This window comes from Pezoporus wallicus, unplaced genomic scaffold, assembly GCF_028554395.1.
Source record: "Pezoporus wallicus isolate ANWC-B61680 ecotype Strahan unplaced genomic scaffold, APGP_CSIRO_Pwel_v1 contig_5485, whole genome shotgun sequence".
NCBI classification, from domain to species: Eukaryota; Metazoa; Chordata; class Aves; order Psittaciformes; family Psittacidae; genus Pezoporus; species Pezoporus wallicus.
In genome coordinates this window covers 5,924,644-5,945,370 of record NW_026641550.1, presented here as the reverse complement: position 1 = coordinate 5,945,370, position 20,727 = coordinate 5,924,644, and the positions used below count along the sequence as shown (strand labels likewise).

Here is a 20,727-nt window from a genome sequence, read left to right as displayed (position 1 = left end):
GCCTTTATAACAATTTTTGTACTATTGCAGAACTACAGGTAACATAAGTTTCAATTAAAAATGTTGTAAATCTAAATTAGCTAAACTTTAGAAAGTTTTCAGGTACAAAATTTATTTTTGTGGTTGTTGAGTTCTAGATAAATAATACCTGAGTAGTTTGTAAACTGAGAAAAACAGTGTAAAGTGATAGAAGATAATTCTGTCTAATGTCATCTGATCAAATAACATACTTAAAAAATACAAACTTTGTGAAATTGTTGTCATATATGTGATAGTGTAAGAAATACAGGACAAATGAGTATTATTCGAATTACGTGACCTAAAGACCAAGGGTGGTTTTTTTTTCATCTATCTAATAAGGAATTTCTTTCAAGTGCGGCATATTACTGCTATGAAAATTCTCAATATAAATGTACTTTAGTTTGGGTTGTTTTTTGGGTTTTGTTTTTTTTTTTCAGCATCTTTACAAAAATTAAAAGGAGGAATTTTTTTTTCTCTTTCATAGCAATGCTGTTTCAGCATGAGATGGTGATTGTTGCCTGACCACTTGGTTGTGGGATTTCTTGATGAGCTGAAAAACAAGTAGTACTCTTGCAGATATTCTTTATAACATTTCTGGGGCAGACTGATTGTAGGTGCCACTGTGAACTGTAAACTGGAAATTGATTTATAGACTTCTTATTTTTGCTGAATACCTATTGAAAAGTAGGGGCTTATTTATCTGTGAGTATAGATAAGAGTTGATGAAAGAACTGCGGCTAAAGTTTAAAACTGATTATATGTGTAGCTTCGTTTGGAGCTTTATTTCAATGCACAGTGAATACCTTCTCATTTGGTAGGACAGACATTAATTCACAACTGTAGCTGATGCAATTACTATGGAGCGAATTTCAACTTTTTTTTGTGAAAAAGCGACTAAGTTTTCTTTCACTTCAGAAAAGAAAAGATTCTGAAACCTGTGTTGCAGTAAAGCAGGCCTGTTGTCTTCTGGAGAGAAGTGTTCATTCTTGTTCTTCAGGAGCACAGTGTTTTCTGCAGTTCCCACTAGAGGCTGCTCAAATGCTGGTACTAGGAACGAGTTGCCCTCCAGAATTCACTTTTCTTCATCCTCTTTATTTTCATGTTCTTTGTTGTTGTCGTTTAATATTATTTCAATAGCAAGTACAGCAAAGCAGGTGGTGGGGTCTTTAAGTGGAAAAATCAGTGATTGATAGGTACCTTAGAATATTATCTTGAGCCCTGCTGTGTTTGTGAATTTTGCAAATTAATAAGTGAGCAATCTTTCTGAAATGCAAGTTAGCATAATACAGACATTTGGATTTTTGTGCACTCAGAAAAGTGATTTTTTTTTTTTTTTTAAGCAAAAAGGGACCACCAGTCATAATTGTAGTCATATTGCCCTTTGAGTACATCTGGATTTTGTGAAAGTTCAGTATGTGATAAACAATTCACGTTCCACATCACTGTCTGTAGAACTGAAGACAACTCTTTTTTTTTTTTTTTTTCCTCAAACTTATTTCCTCATTAAATTGCAACTTCTGTTTTTTTGACTGCTGTGAAGCACTACCTTACTGGTTAGGGATTAAAAAAACCTCTTACTAAGTAGTTGGAGCTGAGCATATAAATATGTATGCTAGGAAATTTGATCATGATGTTTTAACTTTTGCTTTTCTAGGGGGACCACTGGGATGGCAATTTCTTATTGAGTAATGGCTAAGAAAATTGAATTTTTTTTATACTCCAAGATAGGCTTCGAGTTGAATGGCCAATCCAGAATTGAAGATTTGACTGATGCCTTCAGCTTGCTCTTTCCTTCTTTTGACAGTCCAAAACACCTTAACTGTAATTTTTTTCCACCTTGAACTTAATAGTTATTGCCTTGCTTTATGAAGATTGCAAAGATGAAACAGCCATTTGAGAAAACTCAGAGTTACTTTAGATTTTCTGCTATTTCATTCCATCATCTATGTAGTTCTTTGCACCAACAAGCAAGTACACCCATAACAGATTGGTGTATCTGTCTCTGAACTGCAAGGTCCTTTCTATTCTTTGGTTGCTATTTTGTTTGTAAAAATGTGATTTATCCTTCCCTCTGCAATTTATCTTCCCTCTGGTATAGGAAAAGTCCTGGCAAAAGGGTGAATAATAGTTCTGTACTCAGCTCCTTCCCAGAGTGACTGGCTGATTAGAGTCTGGGTAAATAGTTTTTCCACTTCAAGATCCTGAGGAGGGACATGGAGTTCAACATTAATCACCTGCAGGGAGAGTGATCCTTTGATACAAGATTCACGTGGGATAATTCAGATCAGAAGGGACCTCAGGAGTTGTTTGTCCAAATTTCTACTCAAAACAGGGTGAGCTATGAGATAAGATCAGATTTCTCAGGGCTTTTCATAGGCATGATCTCTTTTAAATTGAGATGCTGAACAATTACAGTTGAAGAGGACATTAAGAGGTTTTGCATGTTTTAAAGTTCATAAGTATGTAAAATAACTAAATCCAGAAATCTGCCTATGAGTAAAGGGTTTGTTTTCAGAGTAAACTTTCAAAGTCTGTATTCTTTTATATTATTATGGGGTCATGTAAAAGTTAAATTTCTCCCAGTATGCTTGACTTTTGCTTCATTTGAATAATTTAAGATCAGTACTGGTTTGGTCAGCACAGCTTTATTCCTCAGAGTGGTACCAGGCACTGGGGGCTAAAAGGCAGTGTGCCCAAGAAGCAAAATTAATTTGAGTTTTGGATGCTTCTTTTCCTGAAGTATGTACCACAAGCTTGTGAAACTAAGATGCTGGGTCAAATACAGTAATTTTACTACATCACTTACTACTATCTTACTACAAAGGGAATCTCAAGATAGATCTCCCTTAACATGACTCTGCTGTCACTCTTTTACTATGCAGTATGGAATGAGATTTATCTTTCTGAGCCATTTATATATATGTAATTATTACCATGTTAATTATGTTCCCTTATGAATTCCTGTTTCTGTTCAGGTGAGTTGTCCATCTGTTGATACAATTTAATATTCATATAAATATTTCTTATAGCCCAGCTAGAGGCAAACTTTGAGGAAATGGAGAATCATCTAGTGTGTCTTGAGGACCTATGTGAACAGTGCGAGTTGGAAAGATACAAATGTATGCAGACATTACAGCTGGAAAACTACAAGAAAACAAAAAGGTAAATAAAACAATTGCTATAACTATAAAATAAAATATAAGCCTTTTGCAATTATTTTTCAGCATGTATAATATAATCCCTTTTATTTTAATCATTTAAAGAAACAGTAATCTTTGAGGGGAAGTTGCAAATTTGTCATAGATTCTTTCTATGTCAGTCTAACTCTTGGTGATGAGCAAAGAGTGTGTGTATTTGGAAAATCATCAGTACATTGTTGTTAAGATGAAGTCATTCTTATTATTCACCCCAAACAATTGGAGTAAGGGCTATTGTTAGTAAGCACTGATAAATTGTTTTTTTTTAATCCCTCGCTGTGTTTTTTTGACTTTTTTTTTTCATTTACCTGTAAAATTAGGAACTGTATTTTCATCAATCTTCTTCTCAGTTCTATTTTTTAAGTACCCTTCACTCTACATGAAAGGCATTAATCTCCTGCCATTCTCTTACTTGCAATACCGGGGCATTAGTACTTGAAATCAAAGTTCAACTTGTATCAGTATGTGTGAAAAGTCAGAGCCTCCAACTCTTGAGCTTTGTATTTACCTAAAAGATAAAGTAGCAAGCGATGAATATTAAGAGTTTAAGTAAGTTAAACAGTTGACTTTCTTGGTTTTGTTACTGACAGTCCCAAAAAGATCCTTAGTGAAGGAGATAAGAAAATTACTATTAAGACCATTGTATAAATGAGGAGTTAAATCGAAACAATTTGTCAAAGACAGCCTCTGACAGCCTGTGTTAGAGTTGTGGGTAGATGTGGATGCTGGTAGACCCGGAGACAGCACTGACCTGGGGATAACCAGGTTACTTGATCTGTCCAGCTAGGTGACCTCCTGTTAGCAAGGGGAAGCACACTGACCACCTTGCTTCTTTTGATTGCTGAAGCAAGTTTGACATATGTGGTGTAGTCAGAACTGGTTTGATTTATGGTCCTAATTACAGTATGGTGGTCAAGGACAGGTCTGCACCAGACAGCACTGATTACATTTTGCATAGTTTGTCCATTTTCTTCTTTCTTGGCCTTCCTTTTGCTATCCTTGTAGCTTTTTTCTTCCTTTTTATTATTTTTTTTATTTATTTTTTTTAAGTCTCAGTCTTCACCCAAATAACCAATCCTCCTCTAATAACCCTAGCAGTCCTGGTTGGTTTTGGTACTTCTGATACCATTATCTAGGAAATCTTGGCCTTCTGTGTTGTTACAGATTCAGTTACCAAAGTGCTTCTGGTGTTGCAAGTCCTGCCTCTAGGAAGGTCCCCAGTACCTTAGGGGTCCCCCTTGAATTTTCTGTGAAGTTTGGCTATTTCTTACCTAATGCTCCTTTAATCATCTGTGAAAACCAACCATCCCTCGTGGTGCTATCTGTAGCTTTTGTCAGCATATTACTATGTGATCTTTCACATCTAGCAAATTCTCACGTCATGTCCTTTAGTTTTCCATATTCTGTTCAGTTACCTTAACCTCAAGCCTGAGCCTTGTCCGTGGTCTTGTCATTTTCCCTCAGCCTGGATTTTTGTTTTCTCAAGCTGGGGCAACATCATTTTCTCTCCCCAGCAAGAGTTAATAGTAGTCAGTATGGCTGAATAGTCACTTGTTAAGACCTATCTAATTAATTATATAATAATTTCAAAATTCTAAATATATGCTATTTAACCAAATAACACACAAATTTAAAGCGTGTATAAAGCAACACATTCATACCCCTGAAAATACCGTAATCTTTCTGAAATTTTCTGAGGTTTGTTCTCTCTGCCATGCTCACTCCCCTTCCTCCTTCCCTACCTTCTGCTTTCTACATCAAAATAAAGTGTTAAACTGTTGCCTACTCAGCTTAGCAGCTTCTAATCAGTTTTATAAATAGAAGGCTAAGCAACTACTTAACGTAATTATAAGCTGATTACATCTGGTCAGATCTAGACAAAACAGGAAAAATGGAAGTAATTTCTGGTTGATCATTGCCACCAGTATGCATTTAGGTAAGAACTCCTAGCTCATTACTAGAAGGATTCTTGGCAGTGTAGATACTTGGAGAGCCAAGAGCCAGTTAATGCGAGTGTTATTTATTGTTTGCGTTTGAAACTCGTATCCTGTGTTCTTTGCTTTAGTGTTTGGGGTTCTTACTGTGTTACAAGCTACTGCAAGAATCAAGTGAGGGTTCAAGAGTTTATGCTCTTTCTTCAAGACAAGAATTATTTTCAGGGAGTGAATGGTTTTGTTGAACAAACCAAACCAAAGTATTTCCTGTGTTTTAACTATATAGGGATGAAAATTGAGAGGAACACAAACTCTAGAAACTGTGGTTATTTTAAGTGTGTAACAAAAAGTATCTATTTATTTAAAAAAAAAATATTATAAAGTCACTGTATAGCTTAGGGTAGAAGCTTATGTATTTAAAGTCTTTTCAGAAGTCTTCCTATATGAAAGATTTAGAAGAAAGTGCTTTGGGTCAGTGTTAAACCTTTGAAATGCAGTTTATGGTAACTATGGGAACTGATTTTCAGAAATAGGTCTCCTTGTTAAATAGAGCAATTTTATTTCAGTTCAAACAGATCAATTTTTTCCCTTTTGTCACTGTGTTATGTTTGTCATTCATCAATCCAAGGTGTTTTCCACAATATATTTTAAAGCCTGATGTTTAGGCATATTGATTTTTTTTTATTTTTTTTTTCCCTGTGTGCTTATATCTGGATTTTTAATATTCTCTTTTTTGTTTTAAATCAATTGATCAGGGTAGCAGTATTGATATATGAAGTCTAGATGCCACCCTTGCTTTCTTCAGTCTTGCAGCAATTGTTTGTATGTACGTTATTAATATATTAAACCATGCAGCTCTGTTTCCTGTCCTTTTCTCAGTCAAGCACAATTCTTCTTTCCCTCCCTTTGGGATGTACTGTATCTGATTGAAAAAAAAAACAACCCACCTCCTTGTATCCCTCCAGTCTTCTGTGGCAGTTCTTGCATTCCCAAGTGAATTTCCTTGAGGACCCACTGTCAGAAGCTCACTTTTGTGCCAATTTTTATGTGCACCAAATTGCAGGCTTATGGCATAAGGTAAAACGTTTCTGTCTCGAAGTAGTAATTCCTATGAAGCCATACCATTTATATCCACTCTGATGGATCACCGATCTTTGAAAAATAGGAACTCCTGGTTGTTTTGTCAGTTAAATGTTGCTGCCCAACTGCAGCATTTCAAAGGAATACATTGGAGATACCAAAGAGTCCTTGTCACTGGAAATGGGTGAATATATTTTACTATGTATCATTTGACTTTGAACATACCTGTCTGAATTTTTCAGGGTTTTAGGATGTCATGAGACATCCTAAAGACATTTTGAGCATCCTTTCTGTTTTTCAGTACTTGTCTTCCGTGAGGACAGACATAGAAGGAAAATAAATGAAGAAATCTAAAATCCTGATGCTAGGGTATGCTTTCACAGATGAATGTTTAGTAATATTGCAAACCTTAGTGGGACTAATTTGTTTTTTCCTTTCTGTTAAGTTTTAAAGCCATCTTTACCTGAAGAGGAAATACATTCTTGAATGTTCATTCCCAATTTTTGTATTTTAAAGGTTTACTTGTTGTCAATAATGTGTAACTCCATGCTTTGGTAATTAGTGCAGTAGATGAAGAGTTTGACAGATTGTCGTAATTCTTGTTAGAGGCATTGTCATGCCATGATGGTGGTTTTATGCTTCTGGAGGAGAGAATGTTTGATTTTCCACTTTGTGTTTGGTTTTCACTTTCTCATTCTTAAGGGTGTAATTTATAGCAAGTGTAATGTGGAGATTAGATGTGTATATGAGAAGATGTCTTAATCAGTTGCCACTGTTAAGTTTATTTCTTCTGTATGGGCTTCTGTTGGTTTTACCTCTCCTAATTTATTTGGGAACATAAGGGACAGTAAGGATTATTGTAGTTAAATACAACGGCTCATGTTAGGCCTGAGCAACATAAGCACTCAAAAAGTAAACATGAAAAATTTCTTTAGACAATTCAGACTGGTCTGGGTTTTTTAAAAGTTCCTTTTAGTGGCCAATTAATGGTTGTTTATGCATTAACATAGAAAACATACATACAAAAATTTTTTGTATTATAATTTTTTTGCTATTTTGCTTTCAAATACTATCTTTACCTCCTATAGTATCACTGTAAAAGCTGCTGTTTATTTGGTGATCTTGTTTAACCTAAACTAATTATTTTTGTTATGAAGACCAAAGAGAAATTATGGAATGGGTAATACACTGCCATGCAAAATTGTGTTGCCCAAGAGAAGACTTCTGTGTCTGGGGATCTTGTTTAGATCCCTTAGTGTTCCCCAAGTGATAAGCTAGAATAATACTTTGTACAGTACATAATCTTCAGTGATGACTCCATCCCATCTGGCAATGATAAATTTAAATTATGCCTTCATACCCTTTTAAGCTGTACATGTAATTTGTCAAGTTAACTTTTTATACATTAAAAAAATACCATTGTTGCAAATATTTCAAGCAAGTGTGTTTTTTCCTTCCAACCTTAGAGGTACTGTGAATTATTTCTGAGACTAGCTACATGTTTTGTAGTTCTCATAAACATTTTCATCAAAGTAAGGTTTTCATGCCGTACTCTTCTTGATCAGTCTTTTGTCAGCTGCTCAACCTCCATGTACCTGGGTACACAAATAATGATTTTTGTGAGGGTGGCGGCAGGACTTCTATTATCTTCAGGACAGCTTTCATGTTGGAAATGCAGTGAATAACTGGCTTTGAGTTTTCATTAGGCATTAATTGTAAGGCTGTAAGTTTCTGTTCTTAAAGCAGAGTTCATGTTGCAGAAATCTTTTCCAGCCTGAAGTTCATGAGTTTTCATACAGCACAATCTGTAGCAAGTGTTCTTGTGGTGGTAACTGACTGGAATTAATTTGATGGCCATCAGTTACTGCATTTATTTGGTCAGACACATGGAATGAGAATTGCTATTGATGATGGAAAAACTGGGCTTGCACAAGCTTTGGTAAAGTTCCCTTGATAATTGTGCCTCTTTTCGTGTAGTTTTAGGGCTCTGAACGCCTTTCTTTATCAGAACAGTAGCAGTGCAGTGTTTTGCATGCATCAAACCCAAAGGAGCGTGCTCCTTCATATTAGTAAATTTTACTTTTGTCAGTGCTCCAAGTATTTGGAAATATTGAGCAAGACTGAATACATAGCAGACAAAAAGATTGCAGGGGCTTGGGCAGTTTTTTATATTATTTGCAGAGACTGAATGTGCAGTATAATTTCTGTCACATAGAAGTTGATTTAATTTTGTCCTCCTTTTGTGATGGTCTTTGCTTCATGCAAACAAATAGTGACATTCTTCTAAAGAGATTTGTTGTGTACTTTCTCCTTAGAGTTTTGTTTTCTTTTGAAATATAGAAGTTGGATTTTTTTGTTGGCTTTTGTGACCTGTGATGACTGTGTTGGGTCCTCTGCATCTTAAAGCACCTTACACTTACAGTTTCTAGAAAATGTTAAGCATGTCAGTCCTGCATAACTTTTCTTTGCTTCTGTGTAGTGCTGGTTACTGGGCAGAATATGCAAATCCTGTTGGTCTGTTAGTATCAGGTATTCTTTGTCCAGACTTGTACCAACTATAAAAACAGGTGGTTTAGAACTGCCTTAATTACCATTTTGTACTCTCCCTCACCTCAGAACTGCATTATTTTTTAAACTATTTCAGTCACTGTGGCTAGTGGCAGAACAGGACTTTGATGTTTGTCATTACCACGCTAAAATGCATTCTCTGCTTTTGAGCAAGGTGCTGTGCCTCCCGATAAATTCATTATTAATTATTTTCCGAGAAAGCCAATTTGTTTAAAAATTAATTCAAAACAATGTGTTAAATGCATTTATTTGACAATACCTCAGTGAGGGGGATTTTGTATTCCTGTGTCAAAGGGATATGTTGAGTATGCCTCAAGTGGCAGAAGTTGCAGGTTGTGTTTGCCACAATTCTATTCGTGTTGTGTGGAACCACATTCAGCATTTTAGGTAAGGAGTGCATATGGGGTTATAGGTTTTTTTACTTCTTTGATTTTGTGGACTTGTGGCATAGTATATGTGTACTTAGCAAGTAAAATTTGGCCTGTTTTTGAATATTGTAATATTTTTTTTTCTTTTAATGCTTTTGGGGAAGTTGGTGGCCAAGTTAAAAAAAGGTCTGGATTTTGTTTGTGTGGCTGCTTACCAAAACAGGTTTGCAGGAACACTTTTTTTTTCTAGGAAAGACTGGTAGAGTTGATGTTGGAGGTAGCCTTTGATGGTGGATTTGTTTGCACCTTCTCTTAAATTTTTTTTGTAGCTTCTCAAATTTCTTTGTAGCTGGTGGTTTTTTCTTTGTAGCTTCTCTTAATTTTTTCCTCTTAAATTTCAGCTTTAAGCTTGAATTCCTAAACTTGTATGATAAAAATAAACTCTATCTTTCAGTGATCCAATGACATTCCATACCAAGATAAACGTTCAAAAAAAAAAAAAATTTAAAAACTCTCCCCTTTCTTTGGATGGCAGCAGTATAAAAGCATAAATGGAAAAACTGGGTCTTGTGTAAAATCTTATCCAAAGGCATAAGCTGTTAGAGGGAGCTCATAATTTATTCCACATTTCAGATTCCTATTTGGAATGATTCCAATGCTAAATGGCCTGTATGAGTCTCTTAGCAGAGGACAAAACACTTAGTTGCTTTTAATTATTTCACTTCTGTCACTGTCTTCTGTTTCTAACACCATCTCCCTAACTTTTACTCTTCTTTTGAATGATGACACCTGAAAGGTAACTGCCAGTGTTCTTCATCAAGATGAATATTTGTTTCTTTTTTTTTAAAACATCAAAAAATACATGATTTCATTGTACCCTGAAACTGCTGAGTATGTTGGGATAGTATTTGATTTTGGTTGAATTTATGATGATTACTGGTTACTGTTTGCAATTTCTGTTACACAATTTTGGTTTGATCCATTCCATCTTCTGGAATGAAGTTGGTGTTTTGCTGGAAGACATGGAAACAGTTCAGCTACTTTTGTAGCTGAATTTGAGTATGAAAGCAAAAAATCTGCATTGCAACATTATCTAAATGCCTTGGTTCTTTGTTCTTCTGTTTCACTAGAAAAAAATACACATTTAATGGTGAAGAACCCTGACCGGTCTTCAGTGTTTCTTTAGATAAATAGAAAACTTCACCTGCTGCTTAATTACAGCAGTACTTTAGTAATAGTTTTAGTTTTTACTGATTTTTCTTTACTTAAAGGCTTTTCATTACTTCAGTCTCAAAGCTTTTTTAAAGTAGTATTTGGCCTAAGTGACCTGAAAAGGGTGCTCAATTAATCTGGGGGAAGGAAATAATTTCTGTCACTGTCATAAGTGCTAATCCTAAATACACAAAAACTGACTTGAATTATTTTTGCACACCATGCAAGTGACATAATATTTGAGTTCTCAGGTTTTTGGCTTTTATTTCTGATAACATTCAGAGAAAAGTCCCGCTCATAGCTTTTTTTAGCTTACTAAAACTTGAATCAGACTAAGGAAGGACATTTTTATATTGTGCATATATATTTATATATATAGTTTTGAAAATTTAACTGTTCCAGGCATAACAGGTGAAATGCAGTATTTCTCAGCCTTTGTTTTGGATCTTGTTAGGTGCCAGAAATACTTTCAAATTAAATTGCACATAAGCAACTGTACTTTCTTGAAATGTTAACTTTTGTTTGTAAATTCATTTTCAACTGAACGTCTATAAACACATTTCATTGTAAGATCATCGAAATTTAGTCCTCAGTTTTTACCATTGCTATGCTGTCTTGAGGTTGTCTTTTGCTTATGCATGGGTCTAGAAGTTTGAATTTATTGTCTGTTACTTTCAGAGCTAATGGTACCCTCATTCCTGACATTCATTTATGACTTTGTTACTTTCTTACCTGGCTCCTCTTTTCTTGAAGATAAAATATAGAGCTGTCAATTGTGGCTGCTGGTATCATTGTAAAGAATTTGGTGTTTCTGTGGTCTCTATTCAACTGAATTCCCTAGCTTTTGTTACATTCAGAAAATTGATTTTAGTGTTACAGGCCTTTGCCAAGGTACAGTAGAACCTGGGAACTTTGTCATACTTTGAACAAACTAAATTCCAGTGCTCCAAGTGAGGTCTCATGAGAGCAGATCAGAGGGGCAGGATCACGTCCTTCGACTCGCTGGTCACGCTCCTTTTGATGCAGCCCAGGGTATGGTTGGCTTTCTGGGCTGCGAGTGCACACTGAAGCCGGCTCATGTTCATTTTCTCATCGACCAACACCCCCAAGTCCTCCTTCACAAGGCTGCTGTGAATCTCTTCTCTGCCCAACCTGTAGCTGTGCCTGGGATTGCTCCGACCCAAGTTATTATTATTAGTAGTAGTCGTGGTAGTAGTAATTTAGTGTTACCTTAATTTTTTTCAATTATTAAACTGTTCTTATATCAACCCATGGGTTTCACCTTTTTTCCAGTTCTCCTCATCCCACCAGGGGAGGGGAGTGAGCAAGTGACTGCCTGTACTTAGGTCCTGACTGGGGTTAAGCCCTGACAGTGTGGCTCAGGTCTTTTTTGATGAGATGATTCAGAAAAGTTCTCAGTGACATCTCTTGCCTTAACAATGCTTTAATTTCTTTAGGTTATTTTGAACCATGACAGCTGTGCCTTTTTAGACATGGTGCATAGATGGGTTTATAGTCAGATTTACCTATGTCCATCATGGTTAGCAGGGACCGAGAATGTCATTGTGTCTTATGTCAGCATTAAAATATATCTGAATATTATCTCTGTCCTGACTTAAGCGTTATCTTGAAGAAGCAGGCAGGCAGGCTTTCACAGTTGGGGTTTTGCTGGCAATTGTTGACCTTTACTTGCTGTTGTCTTGTTGGTAATTTTCAACTGAATTTGAGAGGTATAGAATTTCACGGAGTAATTAATCCCCTACTTATTTTACAGAAACAAGCAAATGGAAAGGAAGTGTAGAAAATTATTGCCTGTATGTGTGGCCAAATGTTTATCATGGGCATAACTCCAGTGTAGATGAAGCCTGTACAGCCTTTTGCCTCTGAGGAAAGAAGCTGGGTTTCATTAGTTGCACTGTACACAGAACAAGATTACTTTTAAAGTGTTTCCATGCATTTATAGTCTGATTACTTTAGCTCTTTTTTTATTGCTCAGTAGTACTAAACTTTATCTTTCGCTAAGAGAAGATATGTAAGTTATGCTATAATACAATTATTAATTACTAAGTGCTTTCTTCTGAAAGCTTACTGTTAACTGTAAAAAAACCTAAAACCTGGTTTTGTAACTAGCCAGATTTGTTGTCACTAACCTAAATTTAGTTGCTAAAGTAAAAAAGCATATAGTCAAGATGTGAAATAGTAGGTTGTATTGATGAGTGGTCTGACTCAGTATGGGAGTTCCTTTAATCTGGAATGGATACTGAGCAGCCCGCACCAGGCTTCAAGAGCCTTCATGTGTAGTGGCAAATGCGTGCTTTCTCTCTGATAATAACGTAATATCTCATGCATTTGAGAAATGCATGATTTTTTGGCTGAAAACTCTGTAAAATTCGGGGACATTTTTCTGTGGGAAGCTTTCAATTCTCTTAACCTAACAAATGGGGTAGCGGGGAAGGCTAGGTTTTCCTGCAGAAAACATGTTAGGGTAATACACTTTTGAGCTGAATCGTTTGGCAGAACTCTTCTGCTAAGACGATTTATTGTACTGCAGTTTTATCTTCTAGTATGATGTTATTAGTATGCTATCCATCAAAGGTGAGCTCTGCTGCAGTAGCTTTTGTAGAAAACTAATATGAAATACTATCTCAAAGAATGAACAGTTTAAAATAAAAACTAATACAAAAACATAATATCAAACATCAAAACATCAAAGCTGGTAATTTAGTATGGTAAGATCTAAAGTAGTAATTGGCAGCAGCCCTAACTACTCATCCAGTCCTACTTCCGATGCAGGTTTTCCCTCCTGCTTGCCTTTTAACTTCATTTTGAAGATGATTGTTTCCCAAAATTGTTTTCAGTTTAACCTTTTTTTGCTGTGATTACTCAAGCTAACTGCTTTTTCTTTTATAGAGTCTGTGTTACATAGTTTTTTTTCTTAATGTAAGTTCCATGTATTTACTTTTGCAGATGTTTTTTTGTCTCTTCATTATTAGAGAAGATATAGGAGGTATCTTCTTCCTGACAGTTTATCAATAAATAAATGTTATTTACTTATAAAGAAGAGAAATGTCATACTTTGTAATACGGTTTTTCTGTACATCTGTCTGTAACTTTGTAGTTACACATCTGGAAAATGTGCTGAGACTGTCTTAAGCCATCTGTTTTTCCAGTGTCTTTACAAGCCATTGTCTCCTTTCTACTTTTAGTGCCTGGTTCTTACCAAAGCTCTTGATGAATGAGATTTAAGATTAAAATTTTAAAACTTCAAGTTTTTATTTGGATAACTCAAATAAAAAACAAATTCTCCATGTTGCTGATGCAGAACATATTTTCAATAGGCCTATTTTTTAACATGTATTCCTAAATGTATGTTTTATTAAGAGTGTTGTCAGAAGCTGCAAGGTGTGATTGATACATTCATATTGTCTTTAGATCTGAATTGGTGTGGAGCTGCTAGGAAATCCAGATCCTTAGATACCAAATCTGTATTTTTACTGTATGCTAACATAGATATTTTAAATTTTTCAGGAGTATGTGTTCTAAAAAATTTTTGTCAAATATTAATTTCCAGCTTTCTTAACAAATGGCAATTATATATATGGATATAGTGACAGCATCAGAATGCATCAACCCTGAAAATGTTGATGGATTTTGAAAGGGAAAACTGGGGGTTTGTACAAAAGCAATGAATATCGCTGTCAGTTGGATACTGTGTTACCATCTTGTTTGCTAATCTGTTTGAACACAACAGTAATTGTTTCGTTCTTCCCTTTTGGAGACAACAGTCATAAGACCTCCTGATTTTACGCTACTTGAGCCTATTTCTTTTCCTCTTACTTTCACAAGATGTTTCCTCAGTATAGATTTTGTTTCAATCTGTGGAAAACAAGCATTTCCTGTGATTGTTGTTTTCTCAGCTAGTATGCCATTATTGAAAAATGAGTGCAACTTGTGAGAGTGTTTAAGAATTTTGTAATTATATTTAGGTAGGAAACATTTATTACGGTGTGAATCTGCAAAACATAGGTGTTGTGAGGTAGATTTTCTCTGTTAAAAAAAAAAGATAAATTAGCTTGGGGAGGGGATGTAGGAGAAGCAGGAAGGGAAATATATACTCACAGGAAGTTGCAACTAACAGGCTTTTCTACTGTGAATCACACTATAGCTTATTTCCTGGTAAAGCACCCATTCTTTCAAAAACCTGACTTTTGATGACAAAAGTGGGATGTTCACTGAAAATGTGGAGGTAAATGTATTCTTTTGCTTCTTCTAGAATATTTTGTCCTGCTTAGAAAAAAAATGTTTTCAGGTGCAAAACAGTTTTGTTTGCAAATAAATTCCAAATTGCATCATCTGTTAAGAAGGAGAATGAGTTGTTATGGTACAGCATATATATTGCGAAACCATGTGTATGGTAGGTGACTCAAGGATGACTGAAGCATGCTTAGTCTGTTGAGAGTGAGTAGAATGATTTATCTGGACAACTGGTAGGTTAGGGTATTTGTTGCTTTCAAAATTCAGAATGTGCAGTCTGCACAGTTTCTTAGCTGGAACATAAGTATTGTGGATTATCTCTCACTTTCTGTAGTTTGAAATTCTCTCCTCTGAGGAGTGTTGCTATATGCCTCTCTTGCCTTCAAAGTGTGTTGTAGCTGAGTGATATTGTCACATTTTTTTCCTTCATGGTTGCCAAAAGGATTTTGTATACCATTGATGCAAATGAAACACTAATTAATATTCACTGTGCTGTGAACTGGCAAAGCTCTGCTAAGTACTGCATGTTTTAGTACCTAAAGCCTAAGGAAGTCTTGGGTAGTTTTGCAGCAGTGTATCTAGAAATTCTGTGGCTAGATACAAATGGACAATATTTGTATAACTGCACATGTTTATTAGCCTGATTTCTAAACGGGTTGATTGTGTTTCTTTTAGATGAACGTGCTTAGTCATATTACCCTTATATATGATAATAATCAAATACTTTGGCTTTCATCTCTTAATGAGTCTTAAACTGTGTAAAGTATCTCCTGTAGATCTAGATGGAGTATTTCTAATTTTATTTTTTTTTAATTCTGCTTTTCTCCAACAGGAAGGAACTTGAGACCTTCAAAGGTAAATTCTATTTTTAATTTTATACTTGAATGTTTGCAAGAGTTAGTAATTCCTGTATTAAGTGAAACTAGTAAGGAACTGTTCCATTTCTACATTTGATAATTTTATGTCAATCCAGCAAGCTGTTTATTTTTCAGTTTACCTGCTCTTGTCATTGGTTTCTTTGGAAGAACACAGATGGTTCTGTTGCCTTAGCTTCTGTTGTCTTAGCTAGGTTTCAGAGATTCTATATCCAATTCAAGCCTTTCCCTTGGTGCTCAGTTTTGGAAGTTAAGGGCTTTGTCTTCAACCAGTTGATGATTTTTCTAGCCTGAATGTGTTTTTGACGTGTCACAGGCTGTTACTTGCTAGACTTAAGTTATTTCTGGGAGATTTTCACAGTATTGTTGTATTGGATAAATACAATTTTTGTAGCTCAACCTGATGGATATACATGTTGAAACATGCAGGTGTCTGTCCTAAATAATATGCAGTGGCTAGAAGTTTTGTCATATACTATTTCTTTGTGGTGTGTAGAGGGAACACATTACTATTTTCAGTAGATCTTAAATTCAGGCTTACTCTATCTACTAATATAAATGTTTTATCAGCTTGATAATTGCTATTATATTTTGCTTGTAATAAGGTGTGATTGGTTTGGTGACTAGTCTTTATTTATGAGAATGAAGCCAAGCACATTGACTTACGTCAATTAATTGTCTCTTGAAAGAAGGAATGGCAATTTCTATCAACTGCATTCCTCTGCCTTTTCAGTTCATTACTTTCTCATCTTTACATAATGCTGGAAGAGGAAAATAATAAAACTAACACAGACAAGCAGCACAGATTATATAAAATGACACTTTATCTGTAGCTTACCATAACAACCCTTTTTTTGATTGATTTGATAGCTTTCAATGCAGTCTGGCTTAATAGAAAACCAACAATAATGCTAGGTTCATTATGTTCCAGAGCAAGGCAACTTCTTTTGGAGTACCTGGCACTTGTGAGAACAGTGAATCTGCTTTTTATTTGTTTGTATTGATCAGGTGGTTTAAGTTTCTGGAAGCCAGGAGGATGTTTTCCAGAATGATTTTTCTCTTCGCTTCTTGTTTTTACAATAGAGATTGTAAAACTATTTTACAAAGTCAATTACTTTAATAGAAGAGGAAGGTGATAGCTGTGTGTTGACCTTGAAACTAATAGCAAACTATGTAACTGGTTCTGTAATAGATACAAAGGAATACACGTTTCCAATCCTAGTTACCAAAGGCTTGTCTTGATAGCCAAGAGAAGGTTTTTAGTTTACTACAGAGGGAAGATGGCAAACAGATGCCAAGAGAAAAAAAAAAAAAGAAAAAGTAAAGCATGTATCTTCACTGAAAAGTTCAACTGCAGTCTGTGGCTAATGCAGCCAATATGAATGGGAAGAAGGAAGATCTTGTGCTGCAACAAAGACAGACCAGGTTAGAGGATACTCTAGGTCTGTTGGACAGTTTTGAACCAACTGATAAAATTTACTCTCACAACACTCAGAAGAATTGGCAGAAACTATGGAATACTGGAAAAGCACAGAATGACAGATATTTTTAAATGGATATTAGGTAACAGCCTAATTTCTGTATGGCTTTTTGTACGATAAACAAAAATTGACAAGCTTATACCTGAATGAAGAGAGAGGAGTGATAGCTAACAAACTTTCAAGAATAATCATATCAAGCAAGCCTAATTTTTTTTCTGTAAGATAGCAAGAACATACTTTAAAATAGATACTGTATTTTGACTTTGGCTTGCACTGTCTTGCCTGACATTTTCTGAGGAAATTGAGAATACTGAGCAACAATAGCATGGCTGTTTGGAAATACATACTTGGAGGAAATGTTTTTAAGTTTTGTTGCTTATTAAGTTGTTCTATCTTAGATCTGATGCTATTTGTAATTTTTGATGCTGTATTATGAAATAGAGGTGTTCATTAGATTGGCTTCAGTCAGTCTTTTTCCAGCCTTTTGGACCTTCAGCCAATTTCTGAGTATCTGGCATATATTTCATCAGCTTATTAGAAATAAGGACAGTAAGAGCTTCCTGGTTGTGAAGGATTCATGATTACGTAGTGACAGATGTTTTTGGGCTACACCAGTTTTGCCCAGTCTGACTGGTGGCTCCTTCCTGCTTTTTTCTGGTTTAAGCTACTTCCAAGGCTCTCTAGATTTGTACAAAAAACTGTCACTTGGTTTACTTTAGTTTTGGTTGATGGAGCATGCTGGAATAACTCAGTAGATGGCCATAGAAATACTGACATGTAAGAAGGAAAAGACAGCAGCAAATGCAGGAGGCACACGCAAGTTAAAAATGTGATACATCGGTCTAAAACCCAAATGCTTCTGGTAGTACATTACCTAAGACAATTTAAAGCTGAGGTGAGGAAGTATTGGTACCATTATGTAAAGCTTTTATGCTAAGATCTTATTTTGCTTACAATTCTGGTTTGCTGTATTCAGGAATGGTTGGTTCCGACTGAAATCTGTTAAGTAGTTGGGTGGATGATTTCATTGTATTTTTATATTGCAAGTATAGACTTTCAAGTATAGACTTAAGTCCTCAACTACTTGCTCCTTCCATAACTGTCCAGAGTGAAATGTGTTCATAAACATTCAATTTGTAAAATACCCAGCACAGGGGCTAGGAAAGAACTTTTAAATACCTTAATATACACTTGCATCTTTCAATGCATGTGCAGTTGAAACCATTGTACATTAAATGGTGGTTTAATGGAAAAGACCAGAAATGCCAGTTTTCATAATAGTAACTTGTTCTTTGTGAACTTGAATGCCATATGCTGAAAAGCATTGGCTTCCAGATTAAGAATGGTAAATGTCTTGCATAAAAATATGTTTCATAAGTATATAAGTTCATTCTGTCTTAACCTGTAGAAATTGAAGTACCACAAAAACATTCCTTAAATTTGTTTGCTAGAGGGAGTAAAAAGAGGGTTGTGTGCACTTTTTTCAGTGTCCAGATGTAATTTTTATGTTCACCAGTACGAAGTTCTCGTGCCTTGCTCAGAATAGAAAGTCAATTTTACTGGAATTAAGAAACTGAATTGTATAGTCTGTGAGGATCACAATAGCACATCACTTGAAACTTGAATTCAGTGATCCATCATTTTCATTAAAAAAATAGAGATTATTATATATTATATACTATATTCTATATAATTATTTATATATATTATATATAATTAAATATTGGCTTTGGCCATGAGAATGCAGGTCTGACTTGCAAGGCAGGTGGACGGCTTCACAGGTCTTCCAGATTTCTTTTAAAACTTTACTATCCTGGAGGTTTGTGTATGTATAGATATACATAGATACACTAGGTGTAGTCTGGATGGGACTGCTAAATTTATGAAATCTTCGAAGGTGTATAACCTTATAAACATTTTAAGCATCCTTGGATTCCTAATATTTACCAAAGATTTATTTTAATATTGAAACAAAATCAACTTTCACGTGACCAAGATACAGAATGGTTTCCTGTTTCATTTAGATCTTCCTTTTGTGTGCACTAAGGTACAAAGTGGTAATTTATTGACATATAGGTATATTCTTTGAGGATACCAGAAGGGGCTCAAAGAAAGCTCAGTGTATGTACCTGCTTGCACCACGTAAAAATTGTTGAGAATCCGCTAACGCTCTTGCTCATTGATGTTATTGCCTTAAAGTAGCATGAAACAAGTATGTAATACTGTTTAAAGAAATAATGGACTATTTTTATATTTGTCAGTGGAGATACTGTTTTAGAATTTGTTCCTGCCTTTTTTATATTCATATTACAGATCATGCTCTCTTTCATCATGAAAAGTAGATTTTCTTTTTCTTCCTTTAAGACTGTTTACAGGGCCAGACCTCCTTCTTTGTTGTTTGTTGTACCCAGAGTGTACAGGGGCAGGACAAACCTCTCCAGTCTCTTTTCTTTCAACCTCAATGGTTTGCTTTACAATGTAAGCATAACATATTAGTAATTTGTGATGCTGAGAAAGTAAAGGTTAGAAGCTTTCCTGCTTCTTTATATTAAACCTATCTCCCTGAAGAAGTTAGAGAGCGAGTGTGTGGTGTCCCTGTTGATACTGCTACAGCACTGGTGTTTGCCTACCTGAAGTGTGAGTGTGTACTAGGATAAAACATCTCAAAGGTTGCCTAGTTCATTTATTTTAGTAATTTATCTTTCAGAAAGCTTTGCTGTAGAAGGTGATGGATTAATGAATTAAAACATATGGGATATGCCATACAAAGTAGCCTGCAAGTTTCTTCCTAGCGCACATCAGTTTCAGTATTCAGAGAATTGCTTGCAGGAGCAATTACGCTGTTATGTTAACTTATGCTCAGTCATAGTAACATATCCTGCTGAGTTTAATTCAGACTTTATCCAAATGGGAACTGTATACATGATAGATTCTAAAATTTAATAAAAGTCCATTTTTATTGAAAAAACACAACAAACAAAACAACCAACCAACAAATGTTTAGGATTAAAGGCTTTCAGTTTGTTTCTGGATAGAAAGCGAAAGCAATAGAGGCCATTGAGAAATCAGCAACACAGTGCTTTTGGACAATGAAATGTAGCAAAACTTTGTAAGAGCAGATAGGCACATGGCTTTGGCAGCTGAGTCATGCATATTTCTGGGCTTTAATAGGATTAGTTTCATTCAAGCTCAGGGAAACAAGTTGTATGAGCATTTTCAGCGCTTCTGTTTACAATACAACAAAATAGGTTTTCAGCCCTTTCTCTCCCAAACAAGTCCTGATAAGTTTTGAGAGCTTTATAGAATCATAGAATAGTTTGGGTTGGAAGAGACATTAAAGATCATCTGGTTTGAACCCTTCTGCCATTAAAATACTAATTCTGAGAATGAGGCTGGTAAAGAAAAGAGGCTTGCTTCTCTTTTCAAGGTTGCAGTTGATATGCAGATCTTTTGTCATCCCTCTTCATGCATCTGAGATACTTCTGTTCAAGTTGCAGTGTTCCAGTCCTTTCATCAGTAACTTAAATGTTTGTGTCTAAACTTTAATTTCCTGGCTTTCACTGTTCTGTTTTCTAAGAGCACATGGTATTTGTAGCAGTCTGTTGGCTCCATCCTTTTGTTCTCTTTCTTGTGAAATCTACTTGCCTCAACAAATAGTGTGTCCAACTGTTTTGTTGGGTTGGTTTTTGTGGTGTGGGTTTTTTTTCTGTTTTGTTGTGGTTTTTTTTTTGTTTTTT

The 20,727-nt window shown here is 35.3% G+C and overlaps 1 protein-coding gene across 1 annotated transcript in view; it reads left to right on the top strand.

Annotated features, from left to right (window-relative positions):
* The window catches only part of DTNBP1 (dystrobrevin binding protein 1), a 77,404-nt gene that overhangs the window by 18,383 nt on the left and 38,294 nt on the right, over positions 1-20,727 (top strand). Inside the window, exons 6-7 of the mRNA XM_057424217.1 lie at positions 3,051-3,183; positions 15,467-15,489. Of these exons, the coding sequence (XP_057280200.1) occupies positions 3,051-3,183; positions 15,467-15,489 (156 nt within the window). The remainder of the gene's footprint in view (positions 1-3,050; positions 3,184-15,466; positions 15,490-20,727) is intronic.